Source organism: Lissotriton vulgaris, chromosome 1_1 (genome assembly GCF_964263255.1).
Source record: "Lissotriton vulgaris chromosome 1_1, aLisVul1.2, whole genome shotgun sequence".
NCBI lineage: Eukaryota > Metazoa > Chordata > Amphibia > Caudata > Salamandridae > Lissotriton > Lissotriton vulgaris.
In genome coordinates, this window is record NC_141685.1 from 1,516,374,250 (window position 1) to 1,516,389,547 (window position 15,298).

Consider the following 15,298-nt stretch of genomic DNA (forward strand, 5'->3'; position numbering starts at 1 on the left):
CAAACAGGACTACAAGTCCCAAATGAAAAGGAAAACAAAGGACTAGGGGCCAGATGTAGGTGGCCGTTACCGACCGGTAAATGGTCATTCCATATGTAGGTGCCCTATTTTACCGATACGGTAAATTTACCGAATCGGTAAAATACTGAATCGGTATTTTGTACCGATTCGGTAATTTTGAGATGTAGGTGGGACTCTTCTGAGTCCCACAGGCCTTACCGAATCGGTATTTTACCACCCAATCCAATTGGGTGGTAAAATACCGATTTCAGGTGTGCATGCACATGTGTGCATGCACACCTATGGCATGTGACAGACAGACATGCCCTAAGGGCATGTCTGTGTGCCACATGTCACACATGCCTGAATTCGCGGTGCTAGAGGGTGTCAAAGTGACACCCCCTGCACCCTTGCAACATTAGGTATTTACAGAATCGGTAAATACCGGTTCGGTAATGCCCATTGATTCCTATGGGCTTCAATGCCCATAGGAATCAATGGGCATTACCGAATCGGTATTTACCGATTTGGTAAATACCGATTCTTACAGAATCAGTAATTCAATTACCAATTCTATCTACATCTCCCCCCTTCTATTTTACCGATTCATAAATACAGAATCGGTAAAATTCGGTATTTATGAATCAGTAAAATATACTTACCTACATCTGGCCCCTTATGTGCTTACTCACGTTTCACATGGTATAACTAGAGAGAAAAGTTAACTCACACACAGATACAGTGCCACAGAAAAATAATGTAAAGCAAATAATTTCATCCTAGATAATGTTTTTTAAACAATTGCAGCAAAGAAAAAAAACCAAAGTACAACAATTTTCAAATCATTGCATTCAGCTCCAGAGCTACAACGTGTACTACAGTATCAGTCAGACTTAAAAGTAATTTTGTCTCCCTTTCCATCAAAGTTGGCCTCAAAAACTTACCAACATGAGCGTTCTGTTGAGCCTCCGTGATCAATCATCTAGCAAGGTTCTTTTACAGGCAATCACTACTGAACTCACAGGTTCTAAACAGGAAACCTCAACAGCTCCGAGCCAGTAGTAAATATGACAGAAAGTTACAGCTCCCCCAATAATTAATGAACCTTAGGCCAGGTAGAGTTCCTTGAAACTCAAATCACATAAAAAAGCTGTGTGACTTTAGTTTGTGGAGAGTCAGTTCACCAAGGATTGCCACACTAGGCCTGAATCAAGACATATCGAACACCCCCTGCATTATTGTTGTGACATTACATATAATATTTCCTTATTAGAGTTTGTTATACATCAACAAAAAGTCAAATGAAGAAATAGAGAAAGTCATACTTATTGAAACATAAATTCAGTTTAGTTAAGGAGAAATACAGGCAAGCAACATTCAGTACAATATTGGTAGGTGCCAGAGAGGCACTTGAATCTGAGATACTATACCTTTGATAGAAGCTGAAACATGGACGACAATGTTCTCCTCGTGCTCTCGGAATCCGCTCTCCTGGTTTCCCAGAGTAGGGATTGGGGCGCTCTTGTGGATCTCTGCCTTGGGCTTCTTATTGCTGAGGATATAAGGGTGCACATCTAAAGAAAAGTGTCGGGCGTTCTTCTTATCTGAGCCCCCAGAGGAGGTAACGTTTGGCTCACTTTTATGAGGCAATGTTGGTGGAGAAGATTTAGAGCTGGATTCTAGCAAGGGGGCTACAAGACTGTCCGTTGCAGTTTTCCGCCGCACAGGCTTCGGCTTGTCGGGCTTGCTGTTTTCAGTTTTCATTATGGCTATCTGCTCCTTGAACGGCTGGGGTAGGGTGTTAGTGCTTGGCATCCATTTCATCTTCTTTCGAGGTCTTTTTATGATGAGCTGCTCATTGACATCAATGCCGGCTGGATCTACGCTAGGATCCACGGTCTGCGTGCCTGAGTCTCTCATGGTTGGAGTGGCATCGTAGTTCGACTGGGCCAGGGCTGCAAGCAGCTGACGTACCACATTATCGTACATCAAATCACTTTCATTGGTGATGAAATCCAAACGGTTCAGCGATTTGATGTGATCCCTATTCTCGTTGCAAAACATCGCAAGAATGTTAATATCACAAAACTGGGACTTTTGCCATTGTTTCTTAGTCTTTATCCCCACTTTGTTGAGTTTGTCAAATATAAAGTTTGACTTACGGAATATGAACAGTTGGATTAAGTTCACAAGGATGATTAGGTTCATGAAGCAGAGAAGGCCAATATCTACGCAACTAATTATCCGCTGCAGCTGGACAGAAGGCAATTTGCAGTTTACCCTGATGTGCAGCTTTGAGCTGCTTATTTTGTCTGGAGGCTCTCCAAGTGCGCACGTAAATTCATTCTGCTTCTGCGTTGCATAATAGAAGCTCAAGTAGGATATTGGAATGCTACTTAAAAAGACAATGAAAAGGTGACGCGCAAGGTAGAGCTTGGCCAAGAAGTTACTGCTCCCTCTCCTTTCCAGGTACTTCTCAAAGAGGTTTTGCTCTGGACTTTTCTCTTTTTCAGCATTCTCGATTATCTCACGCTTCTCTCTTTCTGTGATTCCAGGACCTTTGGACTGAATTTGTTTCTCTATCTTTGGCGCACGGCCCTCTGCTGCGCGGTGATAGCAGTTGTCAATCTCCTGAAGTAAAAAATTGAGCTCAGATGTCAAGCGAGTGGAGGCCATGAACTCCCAGCCCAGAGCAGGGATGTACATGATGCCAGTGAAGGCAAGCAGTGCATAGGGAAGGAATTTGTGTTCAAATAAGGAGGGCCAGCGGCTGATGTCCACTCCGGGCAACGCATCTTTGAGTTCTGTCCAACAATATCCCCTTGCGTATAAGGCTTGGTCGCGGGTGAAATTATGTGGTGTGTAGCAGTATATCGGCTCCTCTGCATAACAGAGAAAACAAATCACTGATGTAGAATTAGCCTAATAACAGTCTATATTCAATAAACAGTTTTAATATTGACATTGTGTGTCTTTAAGTAGGCCATTACAAGGTGATCACAATCTGTAACATTGTATCTAGCAATCAGTTGGGCAATTAGTAAGCACAGAGAAACCAATTTATGTAAGCTGCAAAGTTCAAAGATAATTACACCAAGCCGAAATCCTACTTAGCGATTTACAAATGGTTTCTAACTGATCCAACTGCAGCATAAGTGCACAACTGGAAAAAGAGGAAAACACTCGTGGTTATGTGAAAATACGACCAGAAATTAGCAGCTACAAACACAGAACAACAGCAACAGCAAAGACAATTTCAATATAGCAACTGAATCAACTGGGAGTTGCCTAAAAGGAATTTAAATCAAATGAAATTTACTATCTAGCCATTCCCCAAAACATTCTTGGGGTCATGTACTTCCAGGTGCTACTGAAAAAACAGGTGCACATCTTTTTGTTTGTTTTTACATTACTGCTGATTAAAAGCTGAGCGAAATTTACAGCTGTCTGCTTTTTACATGAGCTGTACCAACAGGTTTATTCTGTTGGTATTTGTGGGTGCAAAGACTGCTTAGGTGCCTTCAGTTTAATTTTGTTTATTTGACTTGTAAAACAGGGACTAAAGCACGCCTGATAAGCAACTCAAAATGGTGTTATATGCAGCAGTTTACAGTTGGGTCTAAATGACTGTAAAAGCAAGCAACTGTAGCAACCATTCGTAACTGATCAACTCGATCTTCCACCACGTGTAACTTACAAACCCTCCTAACACATAAATGAGTTTAGCCATGTAGATCTAAGTGGTATATGTAAGGAACCAACAGGCATTACAGAACTGTTCTCATTGCAGAGTCATCACAGAAACACTTTTTTCCTGTGTGATCAGCAAACGTTTGAAGCCACATACAACACAAGGTGGCTAGTCAGTTGTGGTTGTTGTGGTTGTCATGTTTAGTTTTTCAGCACAGTTCTCCAACATATCCTATTTCTGTTCCTGCTTTAATAGAGTTGTGACATGTAGCTTACGTTGCCTGTTTATCAGCGTTCATCCTATAGTTGGTTTCAATACGTCGGGCAAATGTTTTGAGATGGAGCCTGGCGAACATCATGGTGCTGCCAGTGCAATGTTAGAGTCTGCAGCCCTAAGAAAATACTTTAACCATGGGAGAACAGACCCCTCCGCTCTATTCCTGGGTCTCACTTCCCATAAGATTTTCTTATCAGACAGTAGCTCTGGGCCTTGCTAACAACAGGCAAAATAAATTAGTTGCCTTAAAGCCACAATTTGTTTATGCTTTGGAGCCCCAGTTCTACTCACCAATAATTGAAGCACTCTCTGGATGGTCTTCTTCAAGAATACAATATATATATATATGCAGAAAGAGCAAAGTATACAGCATAAAGTACATACAAAGTAAATATAATATATCCATGCAGCAGGACCAGAGGGCCCGATTCACAAAAGTAATCTGATACAAAACCCTAACTTTACGGCTTTCGGTATTCATAAAAGGCATTTAGGAGTATTAAAATTAGGATTCCTAATGTTACTACTCCTAAACTGAGACAAAACCCTAACTTTACGGCTTTCGGTATTCATACAAGGCATTTAGGAGTGTTACAATTAGGCTTCCTAACGTTACTACTGCTTAATGCCCATTGTGAATACCGAAAGTCGTAAAGTCAGAATTTTGTCTCAGATTACTTTTTTGAATCGGGCCCAGAGTGAGTGTTCATGACTGCCCCAAAAACAGGGTGCCACGACCGATGCTCACCAACAGAGTAGGAGGAGCCTTAACGGTAAGTTGTCAAGGTCGAGGCCGGAGAAGGGTCAGATAACAGATTTTACGTCAAGATTAATACTTCATAGTAGGTAATTAATAGTTTGTGATTCATCACCACGCTTGGCAGAAGGACCACCACACACATTTTTTATGTCCTCGATCCATATTTCTTCCGCGAGATGTAATATATTAGTAGTTTATCCTCTATAGCGCTTAACACCTCTCACAACCTCTTCTAGATCATTCAGGAAAAAGCTGTCCCCAGTTCTTCTTAGGTGGGCAGTCTTTTTGTGAAGCAAGAGGTTATGGTGTGATTGTTTCAGTTAATGAATCTCCCATCCAATGCTTTCCCTATTGCCCTTAAACTCAATGCTTTGCCACTTACTGATCAGACTACTGATAATCCGCAAGCCATATACGGTGCCTTCCTCTGTTTCCTTCACCGAAAGTAAGCACCCGGACCACAGTATTTGTCAATTCATTCAACTTGTTTGATGTTAAGTCATCAAGAGGCGAGCAGGAAGCTATTTCTTACCAAATTTTGCAAACCACATTGAAAGTTTTTACGGGAACTAGATTAGCAAGATTCCCTAAACAACAATATGGCCAGCTGGGGGCAAATCTGAAATATTGGAAAGGCAAACCCTATCTGCATCGGAAACAGCATGCTTCCAGGGTAATGATCAGTCCCTAATTTCTCAATAAATGAGAATGTGCAGCAAGCCTTAAGGTGCTTTAATAAAAGTGCAATCAAGAAGAGGAAAGGATCACCCTGCACAGTAGTGATCTGGAGCTGCACTTGCCATGCAATCATTTCAGGTCCTTAAATGTTATTTAATAAATATCTCAAACAATAATAATTTTTCAGGTAATTTTAATACCATCATTAAATAGGTCAAGAAACAACTATTCAGGCTTAGTTGCACGTCCAACAGCTTTTCGATGAACAGCAATTCATTCAAAAAGATGCCATATTTAAATTGACATGTAAGGCAATAAGAAGCCTCCCCTCGCCCCATCCCTTTCCAGCGACCATTGGAAGATGCCACCACAGGAATGCAAACCAACTTAAAACCATTTAGGGTTATTCACTAGGTTTCCAGTGGGCGCTTGCATGACAAAAAGGGATTCAAGGCATTGGGTTGCTTTTCTTACTATTCTAAAAGCCTGTGGGGGGAGCACAAAATTGCACAGCACCACAAAACCCTCAGTAAATCGGAGCCTTTTTGTTCAAATTTAGTAGCCAATCCCATTCAAATTCAAAATTGTATTTGATTCAGACCTCAGCGGAGGTCAACAAATACAAATACATCATATAAGATAATTGAATATAAACTTTTAAGATTACATTAAAACTCATACAAATGTAATGGGTTAAGATCTGTGATTGAATCTATATACGTTTTTGTTTTTAGGTTTCGACCTGGCCGTAGCACTGCGAAGCAGTGCTCCGCCCAGGCGAAAACTTTTGTTTACAGTATGGGGAACTTGAATCCGCCCCTTCTTCCATTGGCTAGCTCCATAAATGGAGACTAGCCATTGGAAGAGATTGGCTGTCAATCACGCTTTCCCTGTGAAAACGCGATTCGGGGGCGTTTCTGACTCTTTTTTTAAGTCCCGCCCCTTGTTGCCGTGTGTCCCGGGCCGTGCTGTGATTGGCTGCCGGCCCGGGACACCCCCGTGACGTCATTCCCCGGGCCGCGCTGTGATTGGCTGCCGGCCCGGGACACCCCGTGACGTCATTCCCCGGGCCGCGCTTTGATTGGCTGCCGGCCCGGAACCTGACTTGTTTTCTTTTTTATTCAAAGCTTTGTTTCGCCATTCTCCTGGGTGCCTCCACGGAGCTGGTGTCTCGCTGGCCCCTCTGCGAGTGCCGCCAGTCCCTGCTGTGTTCCGTTTGTCGGCTAGCTCTCTAGTCCTAGCTGCCAGAGGTCTCTTAACTGCATCGCACGTCCGCGGGGTGTCTCCGGGAGGCCCCCAGTTGGCTCAGTGGCCCCACGTCCCTGACTCTCTCTCGACGGTGCCCCCCCTCTAGTGGGTGCTCCTGGGGAACTCCATGCAGATGCCTCTTGGATGCAGCCTCCCTGTCACTCTCTGGATGACCGTCCTAGGTGCTGTCCCTGACGGCCTCAACTAAGGGTCCGCCTCTCTAATCCTACTTCCCTGTCGCTCTCTCTACAGCACTGGGTGCTGTCTCACGCGTCCGCGGCCGTCTGCCTCCTCAATGCTCTCTTGGCAGTGCTGCCAGTCCTAGGTGCTGTCTCCTGGGTGGCAGGGACGTTTCTCCACACTCTCCATAGTGGTCTTTGCGCCCAGTCCTTCGGTGCCACGTGGCACGGGTGGTCTCGGGCGCCTCGGCAGCCGGGGTACAGAGCTGATGCATGCTCAAGCTCGTTGTCCCTTGTCTTACCCCTCATCTTTTTCTGCATTTCTAATTTATTGAGTGCCCTCCCCGCTGTCATGTTTTATAATTATATCTATCAGAGCCCAGGCCTCTTCTTTTACGTCCTCCCTCCTCTTGCCTCTACCCTCCTTTCCTCATCTCGCTTTCCCTGCAACATTCGTCTACCCTTTTCATTCTTCCTCATTTATTTTGTCTCCCATTTCCCAGTCTTTCCCTTCTCTACTGTCTTTCACTATTCTCTTCTCCCATTTGGTTTTCTCAATTCTTTTCTCCCGTATCATTCACATTCACTTTCTTTTTCTCTCCATTCTTTCTCACACCTACCCTTTCTCCGCTTTTTTTCCTTCTCACCATCGAATTCTTCTGAATATTTCGCTCCTCTTTTCGTTTTCCCTTCTCTCTGACTGTATTTTCTGCACTCAATCCCCTCCTTTCTTCCTCTCTTCTCTCTCTATTCCTCATTTTTGTGCTCCCTTCTCATTCACTCGTCCTCATTCACATCCACTTTCTTTTTCTCTCCATTCTTTCTCACACCTACCCTCTCTCCTAATTTTCCAGTTTCTTTTGATATCCCTTCTTCATCCTCTCAATTTTTCTCTTCTATTCTCTTTCTCTCTCTCTCCTTAACCCTCCCCTCCGGTAGTTCCTCCTAGCACCTCTTGTCACATTGTCTGCCGCTGTCTTTTCTCCCTGCTTATCTCTCTACAATTAGCACAGCCGTAAAAAACACAGTCATTGTGTCATCAGCAACGTGCCACCATACAGCAAATACCAGCTACCACACTTCACCTCAAATTTTAATACAGCAGTAGCCTGTTTTTCACAGTCCTCCTGGTTATTTATGCTTTTTTTGGTTGCACTTCTGGAGTATTCAGATACTCAGATTGTCTGTAAGCTTTAACTACCATCAGTCCTCGAGACATCTGGAGTTACTGAATCCTTTTGAACAAACCGGAGCGCTACAAAATATTCTGAAATTAAATTCTTCCATATCTGAGATCTTAAGTTGTGAAGTGTGGTAAACATATGACCCAACTGCAGCCTGGCTTAAGCAGATGGTATCCCCTACCACTTTGACAAAGTAAATAACTTTTGGGTTGATACATGCTACAAACTCACACCCAAAAGACAGAGCAACAATGTGATGAAAAGCATTTTCTGATATGAGAACATTACAATGCTTATCTACTGAGGCTTTAAGTCTCAGCATCCTAGCTGCTGTTATGCTTGGAGTAAGCCATGTGTGTGGGTCTGTGTGTTTTTATGTGGCATTTGCCAGAGATTAAACTATTGGCATTGTAAATGACAATGCCATTTATTTATCTGTTTTCAAAACCAACACACAAATACAAATGTTGTCATTTACAATGCCAATAGCTCAAACCTTTCAAAAGGCGAAACCATTGCATTGTAAATGCTTGTTTTTGTTTTTTACTAATCAAGCTCCATGCTTTTAGTATAAATCTAAGAGACTCTTAAAAAACGTAAACAGATTGTTCCAAACACATTAATTAGGAGGGGGATTTACACAGTGTAATTAGATCTTGAGTTAAAATGACGTTATATTTAAAACGTATTGGATTTGGACTTGTTAGAGGTTGTTGTTCACAGAGCCTCTGGTATGTATCAGAATTGTACAGGTACCGCTCAAGGAAGATGATACTCCAGCTGAATGTGCCACAGGGCAGCGAACTATAGTCATTCTGCTTAAGTAAGGAAGATATCCTCCACCAGTTATGAGTTGGCAAGCTAGTGTTAGTACTCCAAAGCTGTTTACGGGGAACTCAGTGGCCTGATTGCCAAGATATTTTTAAACAGTGCACTTGCGGCAGCATTTAAAGGCCCATTTGTTTTGCACGTGTGTGTTTTTTCAAATCTATAATTCATTTCGATAGTTCTAGCTATGGTAAAAAAAAAACTCTTTTTAAAGGGCAATAATGTCTGTAGATGATAATAGTAATATTTATTACTACTATTGCTATTACTAATATTTGTATTTTTTAACAACGTCTGAAACAGTACTAAAATGGTATACTGCCATTTGTTTCACATGAGATTGCTTTAACTCAATTCATATTAGGACACACACCCCACTGGGCATAGCAAAGGCTTCGAAATAGCCAATTGTCTTTTTAGAGCAGAGAGGATGGGGGAGCACTCCAGTATCTCTGATTGACATGACAGGCAGATCCTAGCATCTTGATACAGGTACCTTATAATAAACTGAATAAACCGAAAGGTTACTGCATTTTGATGTAGTAATCTTTAAAGAGATTTGTAGTAAACTCTTTTCTAAATTTGAACAGAGTTAGGGCAGTCCTTATGTATACAGGGATGTTGTTCCAGATCCTGGATGCATAGATTCAAAAGTAATGCTACTTTTGTTTTTGACATTTTTACATTTCCTAGGCTTTCCACTGATGGTGGCCTACATATGGGTGTGCCAAGAGCCACCAGAGATTGTGAGCTTGTCTGCATGATAAGCAGGGGTGCTGGTTCTGATGGCCTTGTAAATGATGCAGCATGTTTTGAAGATCATGCCAGCTGTAATGTTTAGGGCCCTGGGCTCTCATGCAGCCATGCAGATGACCGCAAAGACACATAGTTGGGGTGACTGGAACTGCCCCAGGGCACGTGTGTCCGGGCCCCTTTATTGGCAAGGTCACCTGAACGGTGTCACCTGTGATGGATGGGTGCTGGGTGAATGTAGAGGCCAGCCCACGAGGAGAGGCTGGTTAAAAAAGGGCATATGCTGGAAGACTTGAACGTGTCCAGCAGATCACTACATCCCTCCCAAACTTTATTGAAAAAAAACAATGAGTCCAACCTGTGGGAAAGAATGAAACAACAAAACAAAACACCACTGAGTCTCTTCAGGAATTCCCCAAGACAGTACTGGATCTTATGACCACATTTCCATGGGGTTACAATTCCCCTCTACAATATTGTTCGATCCCGCCTGCTCTCTTGGTGTTGGAGTACTTTAACAGTTCAAACTGGGGGGTGCATCAGGAGCAGTGGTGGAGTCCACTGCAGAGATAGCTTTGAAAACGCCCTGTTTCCATGGATGGCCAACCTGCAAAGACAGAATTTGACAGTTTGGTGGTTGAGAGTCTTCCTTGGAGGCTGTGGTGCTTCCCAGTATCCATGGGTGGAGTGGTTTCAGACTTCTGTCTCTTGCCAGGAGCCCTTCAAGCAGGACGTCCTTGAGGCCCTTTTCACTGGGTTTCCACAGGAGTGTCTGGACTGTGCAGTATCTCTCCCAGGCCGCACGCGAAGGGTCCACTGCGAACTGCCAACAGGATCTCATACGGGTCATTTGTGCCCCTGCAAGGGTGGATGTCTCAGAGTCTGTGTGCTCTTGCCATCAGGACTCAGGTGCACAGGCATCTGCTAGATAGTCTTTGGATAACCAGTCTCCCTCCGCGACCTCAATGCCTCTCGGTGTCTATTGTGGAGTGGGTGCAGACAGATCTGTCTTGTCAGGATTCCCCTCTCATTGGAATTCCCTTGAGGCCCTTGCCCCTGGATGATTGCCACGGACATGTGTGTATTGTTCGGAGCATCTTATAGGCCACATGACCGGGGTCACTGAGGAAGTCTGAACAAGACCACGTCCAAGTCTCTCGACCAACCCCAAAGGTGGACAGGACATGGTTGAGTATGCTCTCTTCAGCAGGCTTCAGGTTCACTGGGTATATGAGATGATTTCCGGGGAGCCAGCCTCCCACAACGCCAGGGACTCCTTGCTACTCTCCAGGTGTTTCTTAGACATAGTGCTCCACGTTGGATGTGTGGTGCTCTTTAGGTGGTGCTAGTGACACACTTGACAACGATGACAATTACTGATGGCTGTCAGTGATCTTCTGTGTGATGGGTATATCACACTCAATCAATCAATGCCAGCTTTATTCAATTTTTGTAGAAAAAATCATAAAAGCAAACAATTTAAAATGACAGTATTACATAATTATAAAATACACCCTTTGTCTTAAAAAATACATTACTCAGGGATACAATGATTAGTTCCACCGAAAATTTACAGATCCTTTTTATCCTCTCCAGTAAATTTTATATGGCAATTCTTTTCCTGAAGTTAACAATGCTTTTTTAAAAAGATGCTATTGACTTTGCGAAACATTCATTATCTATAAATTGCAATGCTAAAGACGATGGCCTGAATTGTCTCAACCCTAACAATCATAAGATCCATCTTTTTCTTTGCATTACATAAAATGTTCAAAATAAAACTACATACATAGTTGTTTGTTGAGATTGTTTTTCACAAGGGCAAATACTTAGTGTAGGAGACCAGTCATTTGGTTCGGGAAAAGTTATCAACTGATGATAGAGACCAAGTCTGAAACGGGTTAAAACAAAATCGATCAAACCCGCTTACTGTGTAATGTAAATACATCTGTATGCCATAAGAAGTAAGTCTGAGTTGATTCGACTGAACCAATGGATTTACTGCCTCGGTAGTAAGTCTACTTGCCTCCATGTGTGTCAAACAACATTTTTAAAGATGTTTTCTGGTAACAGAATGTAAAATCCCAGGGTTGTTAAAATATTCATAGTGGCGAATGGCATTCATAAAAGTTTTTATGTAATTCAGCCATGGGATCTCCATGGCCCGATCTTACGTAAGACTATCTTTTAGTATATCACAATTAAAAATTGTTTTTGTGGAAGTCCAGATCTTGTGCGACAACAGGACAGGTTGGATTTTTATTAGGTCTGAAATATAGGGCAACCCTAGTTCTGAAGGGCATATATAGGTGGAAGTACTATCTGGAACCGCCCAAAGATATTTTAAAAAGGCATTCTCTACTTGTTGAATAGATTCAGTATCCCGGTAACCCCGCACACCTGCGCCATACATAGCTATGCTGGTACATTTTGCCCTATTTATTTGTAGAAGTTCCACAGGTGGTTTTCTACTCAGCTCCTATTCCTTACTGCCTGGTGCCATGTCCCCTTGTTGTTGAATAAAATACCTACATAGGGAAATGTTATAGTGGTTTCCACCTTATATTATCAATGAAAAAGCCCCTGCACCTAGAACTATTTCTGCCTCACTTTATTACAAAGGTTTTGGAAATGTTAACGAGAAGACCCTGCCTCTCCATGTACCTGGTGTAACTAGTAAATAATCTTTGGCGGCCTAGTTGAGTGGGGCCATCAGAACTGCATTGTTCACGTACAATGGGCAGATATAGGATGTTTGTTTATTTCTGGTAAGTCCTAGCACTCCTCTATCAGCGTTTGTTCGAAGCCATTAGTGTATAGTGTAAATAAAAAACTAACGGTGCCAGGACACATCCTTGTCTAACCCCCCTCTATAAGCTGAACGGTGCAGTGCATTCTCCCTCAAGTCTGTAATGGACCCTTGCTTTAGCATTACAGTACAATTGTATTAAAAATTGGATACATTTTGACTCTACCACCATACTGGCTAAAATCTCACACAGTTTGTCAAGTATCACGCAGTCGAAAGCTGCAGAGAGATCTACAAAGGTAAGGTATAATCTACCTTTTTTCGACCTCATGTACTTCCCTATCAGGATATTGAGGTTCAGTCCTTGTTCAAGCGTACCCAGACCTTGACGAAACCCAAATTGTATATCCGATAGCACATGATTATCTTCCGCCCAGTCTTGGAGACAGTTAAGGACAATCCGGCCCGCAATCCATACTAATTAATCCAGCAAGGATATCGGTCTATAGCATGCATGATTCTGCTGATCCCCTTTTTTAAAAATTGGCACTAGGATAGATTCCGACCATGTCTCAATAAATCCAGTGGAGCAAAAGGCCACCAAAACCTGCGTTAGAAGTGGAAACCATAAAAGCAAATTGGATTTGAAGAGATCAACTGGAACACCATCTGGACCCGGTGCCTAGACTCCCTTACTTTCAATGATCGCACTTGTTACTTCTTTAAGAGAAAAGGAGAGAACAATGGGATAATTAGCTACAGTTGTTGGCCCCTGTGAACTCAGTGTGTTATCAGGAATACTATTCTCTTTTTCCATTTTATATACTTTGGAAAAGAAGCGTACCCATTGATGTTCACTAAAGGCAATCTCTACGGTCGGCATATCTTTAGTTTTAGAAAATGGGGCATTTACTATTTGCCAAAATGCTGTGGTGGCCCTATTTTGTAATGCTTCATGCAACCTTACCCATGCTTCATCCTTTAGAGTGTTTCCGGATTTTCTGGGCCTGACTATATTCCCTTCTGGACAGCCTTTTCTCATTGATGTCCCTGTCTGATTTGTGCAGAGCACATTTAAATTTTGTATAAGCTTTAGTGCAGTGTGAGTCAAACCACCCAGGATTACTCACTGGGTTTTTCCTGTTGACGACCCACAGGGCCTCCTTTATTTTATTTGTAACCTGTGCATAGGATTCTAGAATGTCAGCATGAGAGCTTGTTTCATCCAAACAGACTAAGAGGGATTATAACTTTTTAAAACAATTTTACTAGTAAACTCTGTTGAGTCTAACTTTGCTCACTGTAGTGAATAGCCGTTTGTTTTGCCCACAGCCATGTTTTTAACCGCATATACTCTATCATTTTCAAATTTATGCATTTTTTTAGGACAAGTTAAAATTATGCTCAAAGGGAAATGATCACTAACGCTAACCCTATGGGTACTAAAGTTTTTAAGTCTCGTGGCACATCGTTAGGTAACATTATGTAGTCTATGATTGAGTTTGTGCCTCTTCCATTAAACGTCTGAGTGAAAAGAACTGGAGTGAGCATAGGTTGTTCACAAAACCTAGGACAAAAGAGAATAAAATCTCATTTAAACATTCCCCATGCATTGAGTGGGGAAAGTGAGAACATTCATCACTGCTCTCTAGCTGAAGTGCACAATTGTTCCTTCCACTCAATGGACACAGGCCAGCATTAAAATCACCCCCCCCCCAGACAACACCTTATACTCTTACATTCCCTCGCTGTAACTTATTCAGATCCCGACATAATCTTTGTATGACATTTGCAATTTGGTCCCTTTCAGCATTATTATGTTTATCAATGTATAATAACAATTTTCTACCTACATACATGGTGACAATTTGATAATAAGTATCAGAAGTTACCAAGGTTACCTTATTAACATTCAGTAAGTTAGACATGTAAATACATAGACCCCCCTTAGATCTTCCATCTGTGGCTGGGACAGCTGATGTATGAAACATCATGTATCCATTAATATGTGTTTCGTCTACCATCCAGGTTTCCTGGAGACATATAATGTTACATTTTTCAATAAACTTGAACCATAGTGAATTCTAGAGCTTTGAGCGAAGGCCAGCGATGTTCCAAAATAATATTGAGATATTCCCCATTTTGTCGTCATTGGCCTCCAGCCTTTCAGGCCATTCTCCATTGGGGCATATTAAGCCTTGTCTTTCACCCGACTCAGCGAAGGAGTCGCCCACTAGAGTGTCTAGTGGAATAACTTCTGCTGTTCCCCCTACACTTTGATGATGCACCCCATATTGCTCACTCTACTTTAATGATGTTTCTGATTGGCTTACCCAGGTGAATACTCAGAGGTGCGTCGTTTTCTGGCCTCAAAGCACTCTTTTCTCTCCTCTTTTTTTATATTCTTCTTTGCGATATAGTACTGTGGCCTCATGCCACCCTCTTTAGCTCATAGCTATTTCATGTGATGTGGCATTGTGCCACTCTTCTTCTTCACAACATAGCATTGTGACATCTTGCCTCAGCCTTCTCCTTGGCTCTTCCACGATGTGGCATCATGCCACGCTTTTCTCCCTTTTGACCAGGCCTCTCGATGTGACGTGAACTTCACATGGACCTCCCTGGTCACGTCCTGTTCCTAGGACTGATTCTCTTCTCCTCTGTCTCCTGACCAGGCCTCTTGCTGTGATCTTCTCTTCACAGTGACCTCCCTGGTCGCGTCCTGTCTTGTCTGTAAGACCTGACTCTCGTCCTGTCGGTAGAACATGACTCTTAATACAGGGTGCAAAGTGGTAGCAAACTCGGGTACTTGTGCAGTTCTGCTGCTGAAGCAGTGAGGGCGAGCAGCAGGGTATCTCCCTTCCTAGCTGACTGGGCTATTGAAGGCAATGTTAACATAGCCATATCTAGCCCTGTGTGCACAGATGCAGTGGAAGCTTGAACTTGGGGCCA

The 15,298-nt window shown here is 42.7% G+C and overlaps 1 protein-coding gene across 1 annotated transcript in view; it reads right to left on the reverse strand.

Annotated features, from left to right (window-relative positions):
• PANX2 (pannexin 2) overlaps positions 1-15,298 on the reverse strand; it is a 135,940-nt gene that overhangs the window by 86,110 nt on the left and 34,532 nt on the right. The window contains exon 2 of the mRNA XM_086936772.1: positions 1,431-2,882. Coding sequence (XP_086792898.1) covers positions 1,431-2,882 — 1,452 coding nt within the window. The remainder of the gene's footprint in view (positions 1-1,430; positions 2,883-15,298) is intronic.